The sequence below is a fragment of the Phoxinus phoxinus genome (assembly GCF_949152265.1).
Source record: "Phoxinus phoxinus genome assembly, chromosome: 24".
Lineage (NCBI taxonomy): Eukaryota > Metazoa > Chordata > Actinopteri > Cypriniformes > Leuciscidae > Phoxinus > Phoxinus phoxinus.
The window spans coordinates 5,226,008-5,238,349 of NC_136899.1; the positions used below are offsets into that span (position 1 = coordinate 5,226,008).

The 12,342-nt window shown below is 35.2% G+C and overlaps 1 protein-coding gene across 2 annotated transcripts in view; it reads left to right on the forward strand.

Moving 5' to 3' along the window:
* nrbp2b (nuclear receptor binding protein 2b) overlaps positions 1-9,211 on the forward strand; it is a 21,276-nt gene extending 12,065 nt beyond the window's left edge. The window contains exons 2-17 of one of the 2 annotated variants that reach the window (XM_079601140.1): positions 256-412; positions 856-945; positions 1,056-1,096; positions 1,183-1,277; positions 1,495-1,518; positions 1,617-1,694; positions 1,791-1,846; positions 1,938-2,033; positions 3,804-3,936; positions 4,425-4,530; positions 5,181-5,231; positions 5,314-5,449; positions 5,534-5,587; positions 6,292-6,355; positions 7,044-7,099; positions 7,280-9,211. In XM_079601140.1, coding sequence (XP_079457266.1) covers positions 317-412; positions 856-945; positions 1,056-1,096; positions 1,183-1,277; positions 1,495-1,518; positions 1,617-1,694; positions 1,791-1,846; positions 1,938-2,033; positions 3,804-3,936; positions 4,425-4,530; positions 5,181-5,231; positions 5,314-5,449; positions 5,534-5,587; positions 6,292-6,355; positions 7,044-7,099; positions 7,280-7,363 — 1,260 coding nt within the window. In that variant the 5' untranslated portion in view covers positions 256-316 and the 3' untranslated portion in view covers positions 7,364-9,211. The remainder of the gene's footprint in view (positions 1-255; positions 413-855; positions 946-1,055; positions 1,097-1,182; positions 1,278-1,494; positions 1,519-1,616; positions 1,695-1,790; positions 1,847-1,937; positions 2,034-3,803; positions 3,937-4,424; positions 4,531-5,180; positions 5,232-5,313; positions 5,450-5,533; positions 5,588-6,291; positions 6,356-7,043; positions 7,100-7,279) is intronic. The other variant, XM_079601139.1, reaches the window with a different exon arrangement.
* Positions 9,212-12,342: the final 3,131 nt, after the last annotated feature.

Below are 12,342 nucleotides of genomic sequence, written 5' to 3' on the forward strand. Positions count from 1 at the left end.
AAATGTTTTACATTTTTGTCACATAGCTCTTATGCTCACCAAGACTGTGTTTATTTGATCAATAATACAGTAAAATCTGTAATATTGTGAAATATTATTACAACTTAAAATAACTGTTTTTCTATTTGAACATATTTTAAAATGTAATTTATTCCTGTGATCAAAGCTGAATTTTCAGCATCATTACTCCAGTATTCAGTGTCACATGATCCTTCAGAAATCATTTTAATATGCTGATTTGCTGGTCAAGAATAGCTATGTAATAGCTATGAAATTATTAACATGCTTAAATGTTTTTCATTTTGTGTAGGACAAAATGAAGGAGATGTTTGAGAACCTGATGCAGGTGGATCATCCCAACATCGTCAAATTTCACAAATACTGGCTGGACATTGGGGACAATCATGCTCGGGTAACACACGCACGTGCAGACACACACGTGCAGACACACACACACACGCACGCACACACACACACACGCACACACACACACACACACACACACACACACGCACACACACACACACACACACGCACGCACGCACGCACGCACACACACACACACACACACACACTGCTGGTATCACTATTCTTTTCATTATAATAGTTTCATGTTATTGCGACGGTGTAAAATAACTACATCAAAATATATCTTAATGGGAAAGTGTATTTTTCATGCATTTGGATAAACTTACTCACAGCAGATAGTATAGTAGTAAAGTATGCGATTTTGGATGCAGCCTAGAATGATTTTCCAAAAGAACTGTTCTTATTTTGATATACACCATTATGTATTTTACATATTTTGAAGTGGCCACTATATCAAAATAGCTTTCTTTTTTACATTCCTCACAGGTTGTGTTCATCACAGAGTACATGTCGTCTGGCAGCTTAAAACAGTTCCTTAAAAAGACCAAGAAAAACCACAAGACCATGAATGTCAAGGTCAGGCTTTCATACGAAATTTTAGCCCGAGACTGGTGTCGAAATATATGATGCGAATGATTATTATTGTGCGATGCTGTGATTTGTGTGTTCACATTTCTGTATTTCAGGCCTGGAAACGCTGGTGTACACAGATTCTCTCTGCCCTCAGGTGACACACTTTTTCAGTTGTGTGTGTTTGTGTTGAAGGTTTGTGTTGTGTTCATTAACAAGCACGTAACTTCTTCCACTCATCAGTTACCTGCACTCCTGTGACCCTCCCATCATTCACGGCAACCTCACGTGTGACACCATCTTCATTCAGCACAACGGCCTCATTAAAATTGGATCAGGTATATTTTCCCCTGCACTCTTTTTTATTTCTCCTCTAAGTAAAATATCATCTTATTTTAGTCTAATGTTTTACTGAAAAAGTTGTTTACATTTATTATTTTCAAAAAAATATTTATGATTTTTTCCCCCATTTTATTAAAAAGTTAATCAATATTTACTGAGCACTATTGCTAATAAAATCTGTGTAATCATCCTCCATTGCCCCCCCCTCTGTAGTTTGGCACAGACTCTTCGTGAATGGTGAGTAATTTTAACATTTCATGTAATATGTATAAATGTGTGTATACATTTATTTTTAATGAGAGTTTGACCCACTGTGATTATCTGTTCTTCCCCAGTGTTCCCAGTCCGTGGTAAAATACTCCAAAATCGCGATGATAAGAAGAACCTGCACTTCTTCAGTCCAGAGTACGGCTGTGAGTGTGACCACATCTTCACTTTATTTTCTACTGGATGTTTGTGTATAGACTTTTCGGTTTATATATATTTTATATTTCCTTCTCAATTCTTAGCATGTGAAGATGACTACGCCATTGACATCTTTTCCTTTGGGATTTGCGCTTTGGAGGTGAGATACCAACAAAGCATGATCTGGCAATGTTATATATTACTTACAGCTCTTTATTGCAAGTCCCTCATGTGTATGTGTATTCCTCCAGATGGCCGTGTTGGAGATCCAGGCCAATGGGGATTCTGTCGTGTCCAAGGAGGCCATAACCAGTGCGGGCCAATCGCTAGAAGACGCTCTAATGAAGGTATGTGTGCAGGCATGATGTTGTTTATGTTTAATATGCATGATAGTGGCTTTTCTAAGTAATCAGACTTATTATTTTCATTTGGCAGATGATAAGCAGGTAAAAACACCACGACATGCATATATATTTTAGGAGGGACTCATGTTAGATCTAGTGCTGCTAACAGGGAATGTTCTCAGAACTTTGGCTAATGAGCAAACATTCTCCCAGTAATGTTAATAGGACATTCATTCAAAGTTATGTGGTCTTTAATAATTTTCTCAAAACGTTAGCATAAAAAACATTATTTATACATCGTCATGGTAAGTTTTTTTTCTGAGATGTTTTACTTGGACGTTCGTCTAGCATTTTTAAAATGTTACTACTTGGTTTAGAACATTGAGACTACCTTTGAAAGTAACTTTTCCATAATGTTTGGAACATAAAATGGAATGTTCGCATAACAGAAAAAAAAACAATGTACGAGAACATTCCGAAATAACGCTTTGTCAACTTAAGGGGAGCGTTAACAAAACATTCTTAGACCATATTTTTGTTAGCTGGGTAGAATATCATAGACACTCGAATACTTCCCTACTATATAATAGTATGCGAAAAATGTACGCCAAAAGAGTAGTATGTCCGAATACATAGAATTCGAAAAACATTTGGCAAAAATGACCTATGACTTCTGGTGAGATTCTGAAGTTTACAAATAATGGACACTTTACTATCCCATGAGGCCACGGGAGAGGATTTATGAATGAAAGAGAAGCGACTGACGCTGGTTGGTCACATGATAATGACAACATGGTGGATGTAGTACGTCCGAATTTCATTCATACTACCATATTCATATTATATAGAGCGTATTTTTAACGGTCATGAAGTAAATTCAAATTCATTCGTAGTATCTACTCAAGACTCTGCGTGATTTCGGACTCAGCGATCTTTTGACTTGGGCCAGTAAGCAACCTCCTAGCAACCACTCAAGGCACCCTAGCAACTGCATAGCAAGGCACTGGTACAACACCCACAGCATCGTGGCGATGACTTTTTCACTGCAAACACCACTCAGATTTTTTTTAGAAAATGTAAAAATTTAGCTCTTCATATTAAACCTGCATTTTTCTGTTATTAAATCACCAGCATTATCATTGTTTACTAAAACTAAAACCATAAAAAAATATACCTAATAAGTTTCATTACTTAAAATAATTAAAATAAACATTAACTGAAAAAAAACAACAACATTTTTTTTAGTTTTAGTTGAAGTACTAAAATATTGTTACTAAAACTTGATACATAAAAGAAAAAACAAACTAATAAAAAGAAAATATGAAACTAAATTCTAATTCAAATTATTAAAAACTATAATTGTAATGATTAATACTAAAATAAGACTGTTGCTGTCATGGGCCGCGTCCAAAATCGCATACTCTCTTGAGTAGGTATTTATTCTGAATAAGTAATTACTTCACGACTGGTAAAAAAGCACGTTCTATATAGTATGAATGTAATCCGGACGTTCTACAACCATGTTGTCATTATCATGTGACCTACCAGCGTCAGCTGTGTCTCTTCACTGCCATTCGTAAATCAACTCCCGTGGCCTCATGGGATAGTAAAGTGTACGTCGTAAGCACACTTCAAAATCTTGCCGGAGGTATAGGTCATTGAGTATTTTTTTTCATTGAGTACTGTGAATCAGATATATATCGTTTTCGCCTACTATATAGTAGGGAAGTATGCGATTTCGGACGCAGTCATGCTGTTTTTCTTGCTTCACAGGAGTTCACCCAGTCGTGTGTGCGACACAACCCCAGACTCCGCCCAACGGCACATGACCTGCTGTTTCACCGCGTGCTGTTTGAAGTGCACTCTCTGAAGCTGCTCGCCGCACACTGTCTCATCAATAACCAGTGTAAGTGTGCTGGGATATTTGATACAAAATGGGAATGTATTGATTGTAATTGCACAGAAAAAAAATTATATAGTTATAAACCACTCCAAAAAATGCCACCTTTTTCTATTTTTTATTCTCTCTCACTTGTAGTGACAATTTTAATAATTTCACAAATAGACAATGTGTTTACAGATGATTAACTGACTATATATTACTGAACAGAATGATTTATTTGAGTTTAAATTATTTTATTGGCTCGCAGGAAATTAGTTGCCTACAGTTTTGTGGTCATTATAAACAATAATATTTGTGTATTGTAATTGACCAATCATCATCACAGTATTTGAGCCATAGACTATAGTGCCATGTAGTAATATATCTTAATATTTTTTTGTGAAGTATTACATAAATTTAAGATTGCAGGTAAAATACAAAATGGATTATTATTATTTTTATTGAAATAAAACTTTCAAAATAGTGCTTTCACATTTGATCTGGGTTCAAAGACATGCTTCCAGAGAACTGTGTGGAGGATAAGACCAAATCATTCGACCCAAATGGAGTCATGGCAGAGATTATTCACAAAGACGATCGTCCCTGCGTTCAGCTCAAGTAAGTCTCACCGTACACTACCCCTCAAAAGCTTGGATTCAGTAAGATTTTTTTTTTTTTTTTTTTTAAAGAAATTAATACTTTTTTTCAGCACGGACACATTAAATTGATCGAAAGTGACACTAAAGACATTTATAAAGTTACAAAATATTTCTATTTCAAATAAATGCTTTTGAACTTTCTATTTATCAAAGAATCCAGAAAAAATGTTTTTAAGGTTTACACAAAAATAAGAAGCAGCAAAACTGTTTTCAACATTGATAAGAAATGTTTCTTGAGCAGCAAATCAGCATATTAGAATGATTTCTGAAGGATCATGTGACACTGAAGACTGGAGGAAGGATGCTGAAAATTCAGCTTTGATCACAGAAATAAATTATGTTTGAAAATATATTCAAACAGAAAAACTTAAAAAATATATTTAAAAATATTACTGTTTTAATGTATTTTCCTTCATCAAACAAAATGCAGCCTTGGTGAGCATAAGAGACTTGTGGCCTCAAACCGGCCATAAGTCTCTTCTACCGGCCTCAAACTTTTTACCGGTACTGCAAAAGCACTTTGATATGATACGATATATAGTATGACACTATATGATACAATGATATATACTTGATCAATTATTTTGATTGATCTCTCCTGTCCTGCAGGTATTCTCATGTTTCTCCTCTCGAGCTAGACAAGTTTCTAGAGGATGTGAAGTAAGTGTTGCCAGATAAAAGTTCAAAAGTAGCTTGTGGCTTTTGTGTATGGTAATGAATAAATATGTATATTACTGCCCAGGAATGGCATTTACCCGCTGATGAACTTTGCGTCCGCTCGACCCCATCCTGTACCTCGCGCCCTCTCCATGTCCCAAGAACAGGTGGAGACAGTGAAGACCCCCACGCCTGAGCCTCAAGAGGCAGAAACCAGGAAGGTGTGTGTTCTTATCAAAAGACACTCACCATAGTTCAGTTCACTCGGTTTTTCTTGATTTAATCTTACGTTGTCATTGTTCTAGGTGGTACAGATGCATTGTAACCTGGAGTCCAATGAAGAGACTACTAAAACTCATGTGAGTTTGTCACAGTGTACATGTATTTAGGACACAATATTTATCTAAAGCAGAAATATTCTCCCAAGTTAACCTCGTAATGCATTCAAAAACTGTATACAATACACCTGGTATGTTTAGATCCTGTGGAACATAAGCTTATAAAACATCAGTATTACTCTGACTGTTTTCAAAACTATATTCATTTTACCTGCATAAACTTTTACTTTAAAAAAAAAAGTTGATTAACAGCTTGAATCTCCTTTTCATGCTGCAATAGGTGACAGCAAAGTGGCCTATGAACTTTTAAACCGACATTCATTTAATCTGTCATTTTATTTTTTATTTCAGAATTACTCTGATCAAAAAAAGTGACATAGTGTACCTTTAAATGGTTATCTCTTACATTTTTTGTAAAAAAATCACTGATATGTATTTTGACAGTCTAAATACATAACCAAAGATTAATTTTCATACTAAAAATAAATGTTCATACTCTTCTTGATCAAAACGGACCTGAATGCATTTTAAATGTCTTGATCAGTAATGATGCTATTTGAATGGGATTTTTTGTTTAGTATCTTTCTTGTGTCTCTGGTGATTCATCTCTGCCTTTGTTTTGATAGTTATTAATGATAATGCAAACTATTATACTCATGTTAAAGAATACTTATGGCAACTGTTGTGTCTGTGGCAAACGGAACTGATTTCTGCTGTTTTCACAGCTCACTCTTTTCTTGAAGCTGGATGATAAACTCCATCGGCAGCTCAGCTGTGATATTATGCCAAGTGAGTGAAACCTTAAAGACCTTAATAAACCTTTGATTTTTTCCCCCAAAATCGACTCACATTATCATCTCTTCACCATATAAGTGCAATAGAGGGTAAAAGTTAATGACCCACAACAATGAAGTAGCGACATAATATGTCAATGCACACTATACAGTATGTACAATACACACACACACACACACACACACACACACACACACACACACACACACACACACACACACACACACACACACACACACAATATTAGATAAAAAAACTTAATTAGAAATGTTGCTTTGGCAACTAACTAAACTACTGTAGTTAAATACTAAACTAAAACTATGACAGAAATAAAAAATTAATTCAAGATAAATGTAAAAATATTTTACAAAAAAATAATAATACCAAAAGCACATAACAAAAATGGAAATTAAAATGAAATATAAAATAAAAGCTAATTTAAAATATTAATAAAAACTACAATAGTATAAATCATACTGGTTTGAAAAAATACAATACTTTTCATTTCTTCAATTTCCTTGTTATTTTGTGTAGTAGGTTTGAAATGAGTATTAAAAATATTTAAACACTAATCAATTATCATTATTATTATTAATCAAACATATTGACTATAATTATTATAGTTATGGTGTTCAGAGATTGGTTCAGAATTAAAAATAGTATGTGTTTGTGGTCGTTTCAGGTGACAGTTCCAGAGATTTGGTCAATGAACTTATCCATCATTCCTTCATCAGTGAGGTGAGACTGAAAACCTCATACTGCATATATCTGCAAGCTTCCTCAATATGTTCATCATCTCAAAGCATATCAGTGTCCTTTCTTACATGTAACATGAAATGAAAACTCACAGAATCAGCAGCTACAGCCAAACGTTCACTTCTTGTTCATCTTGTCCTATTTTGCCATCAATTTCCACAGGAGGATGGCGACAAGATAGTGGCGTTCTTGGAGGACGCTTTGAACCGACATCGTGGATCTGCTAGTGCCACGACAACCGTATGAATGACAATGCTCTGTTGCCATGGTGACGGGCATTTACATGCCAGTGGAACCTGAGAGGGAGGCCCGCCAATAGATTGGAGAAGGACAATGGAAACGAATGATCCAGTTTGTCAGTTAGTATGGATAGTTGAAATTGAGACTGTGGTCGATGGCAGAGCATGGCATACTGGTTTCTATGACAGGTTAGGGGGCCATGATGATTGTGCTGACCTCCCTGAGTCTCCGTCCAGCACTTCCAGGTGTCACTGTAGGAACCGTCCTTCCCACAATCCCATGCGGTGGCTTAAGAGCAATTCTGCCTCTCTTGAAGAAGAGAGTTGCGTGTGTTGTAGGAGGTGTCTGCTGTGGAGAGCTCAATAGATGATGTATGAAAAAACAATCTGTTTAGAAAAACGTTCAAAATTGCCAATCTACTTCATTTTTGCAGCTTAAACACAATTCTACAGGGCCAAAAACGTACTCTACGCAAGTACGCCAACGCGGATGCCAACAGAAGTGAACAATCCGGGTCAACATGATGTCATGAGAAAGCGCTGGCGATTTCATACGATGTGATTAGTACTAAAACGTACATTTTTTAGATAGAGAAAGGCAGAATTTCCACCCCTAACCTAACCGTTATTGGGGCATAAACAGATGGATGTAACGTGGTTTCGTTTTTCTGGTGTTCTGTTCCTGTTTTTCCTGCCTGATTTCCTAGTTAGCATTAGCTAATTATCCGCCACCTGTTTCTGTTCTTCTAACTAGCTCCCTGTTATTTAAAGTTTCCTGAGTTCTCCTTAGTTCTTTGTCCAGTGATGTTTGTATCTTAGTGGTTGTTTAAAAGTTGATCTCCTGTGTGTTCTGTTCGGATAAATTAAAAGGTCTCACTCCGGCGTTGTGCGCGCTTGTCATCAACCTACCGCTACAATAGATAGTACAAATAAGCTCATATTCATACAAATTAATCAAAATATAAAAGTTACGAATTTCCATGAGAGTGTTGGTCCCGTTGCACATACTTAGCGTGTGTTCTTGAGTTAACAAACCTTACATTAGTACTCGCGGGGTTGAGAGTTACGCTATCTATGCCATTAAACCAGATTTGTTGTTATTCAGGAAGCTAGCTAAGCTATACACTTTAAAAGTTTATCTAACTTGCTTGACAATATTCTTTTCAAACTGTTTATCTGCCATAAGCGCCTGCTAGCTCCCCTACTGACAACGCTAAGAATGAAATGTCTGTTTGTGTTGCACTATGGACACATTTTTTAAATACGAGGCAGCATAGATGGAAGCATTTACATTGACTTACGTGCGTAGATGTAACTGTCCTGAGGAAATAATAAACCGCATTAATACGGCATCACTGGACTGAAGAGTCAGCTAGGGTGTATTTTCTGGAGAGTTACCTGTTATTTCTTTAGCTCGGTGGTTTTCCAAAAATGCTATCCAAATGTATTGCTATAACTGATGTGGTTAACGCCAATCAAATGGATATATGATTGTTTATTCTCCTACACATTGCCCTGTCAGCTATCACAAGAATGTCTTAATATGCTGTTGGTCTGTTTTGCAAGGAGCATATACAGGAATGCATTGCCTTATATATAGACATTGCTGTTCTCTGGTGTCTAAGAACATGAATTGTATTTAATTTCAAAGAACCACACATTTTATACAGAATCACACATGTAAGGAACCTGATGGATCCCGGTTAGTCAACCAGCTAACCACCTGTCAGACTACATGGTTTTGGTGAGGACTTTTGTGGAATGCATTATGATGTACATTTCTGTGTGAAAAACTGTAAGAAGTTCTTTGTCATGAGTATTTACTTAACTGAATAAAGACTATGAAATGAACGACTGATTGATTGATTTTCTCAACTTTTTAATCAGCTTTTTGTATTCACTAGATACTTTTAAATGGTCCTGACATTTATAACTAAATCCCATAGCCTCGCTTTATGTTCTTGTAAAAAGATGCTTAATACTAATACTCTTTTTAAAATAGTTGGATAGCATGTAAAGATGGGTACAACTTACCTAGCGATGCATTGTGATTATTTATTTTATGAATCTATCAACACATTTTTAACCATGGACTGTACGCAAAATTTAATGTGCGCAGACAATTCCAGAGCCGTAGCCTATTCTGTTCTTCTTCTTCTCTGGAGCATCTAAAAAACTTCCACAAAGTTATCTGCGAATCAAATTAAGATGCGTTCATGTCATGTAATTACCGTAAATAAAGCCCCGTAGCTTTTGAATCACTCTCGCGGTACTTTGATGATGTCGTAGCTACATCGATCGGTCTGCACAGCGCCGCTTCAAGTCGAACACACTTTAAAGGTAAGGTTGGGAATTTTCGGAGAGGCTAGCAATAACGAGCCAGCTTGTAAATCATAAGATAATCCTTTGAAATGTGAATATATCTAAACACCTTCTGTTTCCCCACAGTGTTATTGAGCGGTTTCACTTCCTGTATCGCAGCATCTGCAGTTGATCCCCTCAGGTTCTTGAAGAAGGTTTTTGTACGGCTCTTTATCACTATGACCACCTAAATCGCCGAAGCAATAATAATCTCCTGCATCTTCAGCCTGGACTCCACTGATGATCATCTGGAAATTTTTAACGGATCCACTTCCACTGAATCGAGATGGGATAGAGGAAATTCGGACATTTCCTCCATAGATGAGGAAATATTGTAATATTGTCCTTCATCCTCTTTCTGGACTCCACTGATGGTCAGAATGAAGTCAGTGTGAGCGCCATTGCCGCTGAATCTAGATGGGACGTTTGAGTGACGTTCACGTATGTTATAAATGAGGAGTTTGGGAGCATGTCCAGGTTTGTGCTGGTACCAGGACACACAGTTCCTCCAGAGACTACAGTCAGCAACAGGTAAGTTGGTTTTGCAGTTTATTTTGACCGTTTCATCACGTTGAGTTGGTTGGACTTGAGGAGTTTGAGTAACTGTCACTTGTCCATTTGAGCCTGTAAAAGACAGATGGTTAGAAATCTCTTCAGAGATAATATATAAAACATTCTTTATTTGACCTACCTTGAATTCCAGTGGTCAATATGCAGATGGAAATGATGAAAAACATGGTTGTCTGCTGTACTGTCATCAAGAGTACATTAAACACTAAACTGACAAGGTTATAAAGACAAGTAAAGCACTGAGATAGTTCTGCAAATGATCTTGCTAGTGTAAATACTTTGCTTACATTGGGTGGTATATAGGATACATTTCCATGTGGATGAAGAAAAAGTAAATTTCACATGAAGAGGAACTGAAAGAAACATGCGTGAAGTTGCCCCTAAACCCCCCCCCAACCCAACGCAAAACATTGGCAAAATATTCTCAATCGTTTGTGCCATAAACAATTGTTTGTGCTGCTTCAGTTTTTAATATATTAAAAGAATATCAGGAGCTGTACCTGATCTGACTCCTTTGTTGGTGTTAGTTAACTATAACTAAATTTACTTTGTTCAGTTTAGATTTAGTCGGTGCACATAAACGTGTGTCAGTTTAAACTCATTTAAAATTTTAGTCTGAAATCTGGTTGATTTAGTCCTATTAAATATTTTTTGATTTGAGTAAAACAAGTTAATTTAGATGTTACCGCATGAAGCACATTTTTAGGTTATCTGGCAAAAAATAATAAAAAAATACAGTATAGGTTCCTGAAAAAATAAATAATGTTTAATTCAAAGTATTTTAATACTGAAGATATTTTGAATAAATGCCATTGTTTTGATGTCATATAATCTTTTTTCAATTAAAGTTATTTAATTAATTGATCACAATTATTTATGTTATTAAGTTACAGTCTGTTGAACTATTTACCATACATTGAACTTAATGTTAAAACTAAACTATATATACTAAATATTAGAGTCACTCTGCAATTTAGGGTACATTTCTTGTCCATTGATGATTCTTTCTTTTTTTAAATGTTCTTCAGAAATATCATATTTTCATTATTTTAAAGGTAAGCATATTAAAATCTCACAGAAATATTTTGTGCACCTTATGTTTCAGTTTGCTTGAAATTGAAGTTTAGTTTTTGCAGTCTGTTTTAGAAGTGAATGTCTTCTTGAGTAAAAAAATTATAATTAATACAAATATGTTAAAATCAAAATGATCTATAGTCCATGTAACTTAACTACATTGCTGAAGAAACAACCCCTGCAAATATGCAAGTGCAATATGCTCAATATTTGTCATTATTGTGGTGTCATAACTGATGTGGTTATAGCATAACATTATTGTGATGTTAAGTGACCATTTTATGATTTCAATTCTCATGACCCTACTGTGTTCACTGATGATAATATATATTTTTTTGCCATAGATTGTTTTTATCATAATTTAACTTTCTGTGTCAAAGGAGAGTAAATGTGTGTGCAATAGTTAACAATGTGTACAGTCAACTCTACTATTTTTTTGAGCTATTTTTTTAAAACCTTTTAAATAATAATTATTAATACTATACTAATACTTATTATTATTATTATTATATATTTACATTGATATCTTTTTACATTTATATCTATTTGAATTATGCTTCTTCTCATATCCTTCAGGTTATATTTATTATATTTTATATCCACACAGGTTGGAGGTTTGCATAAAAAATTGCCAAAATTATATTTAAGGCAGATTTATCATGAAAAAAAAATCTTTCTTTCCTTAGTGTCCGTGTTGAAAATATCACATGCAAAATATATGATTTTAAAACAATCACTCTACATATGGCAGAATAGACAAAAGAGACGTTTTCATGTTTTCACCAGGAAATACATAATGTCCCTCCTTGTCATAACAAAATGGTGTTTAATGATTAAGCTTGGCAGCTGGCATATAAACCAATAGTCATTTTAATGATAAAGCATATTGCTTTTTTACTTTTTATGTTGATGTGAATTATAGAATGGCCCTATACTAAAATGCACTTTTGTTTTCTGCATTTCTCCTCCGCATGTGTGTAG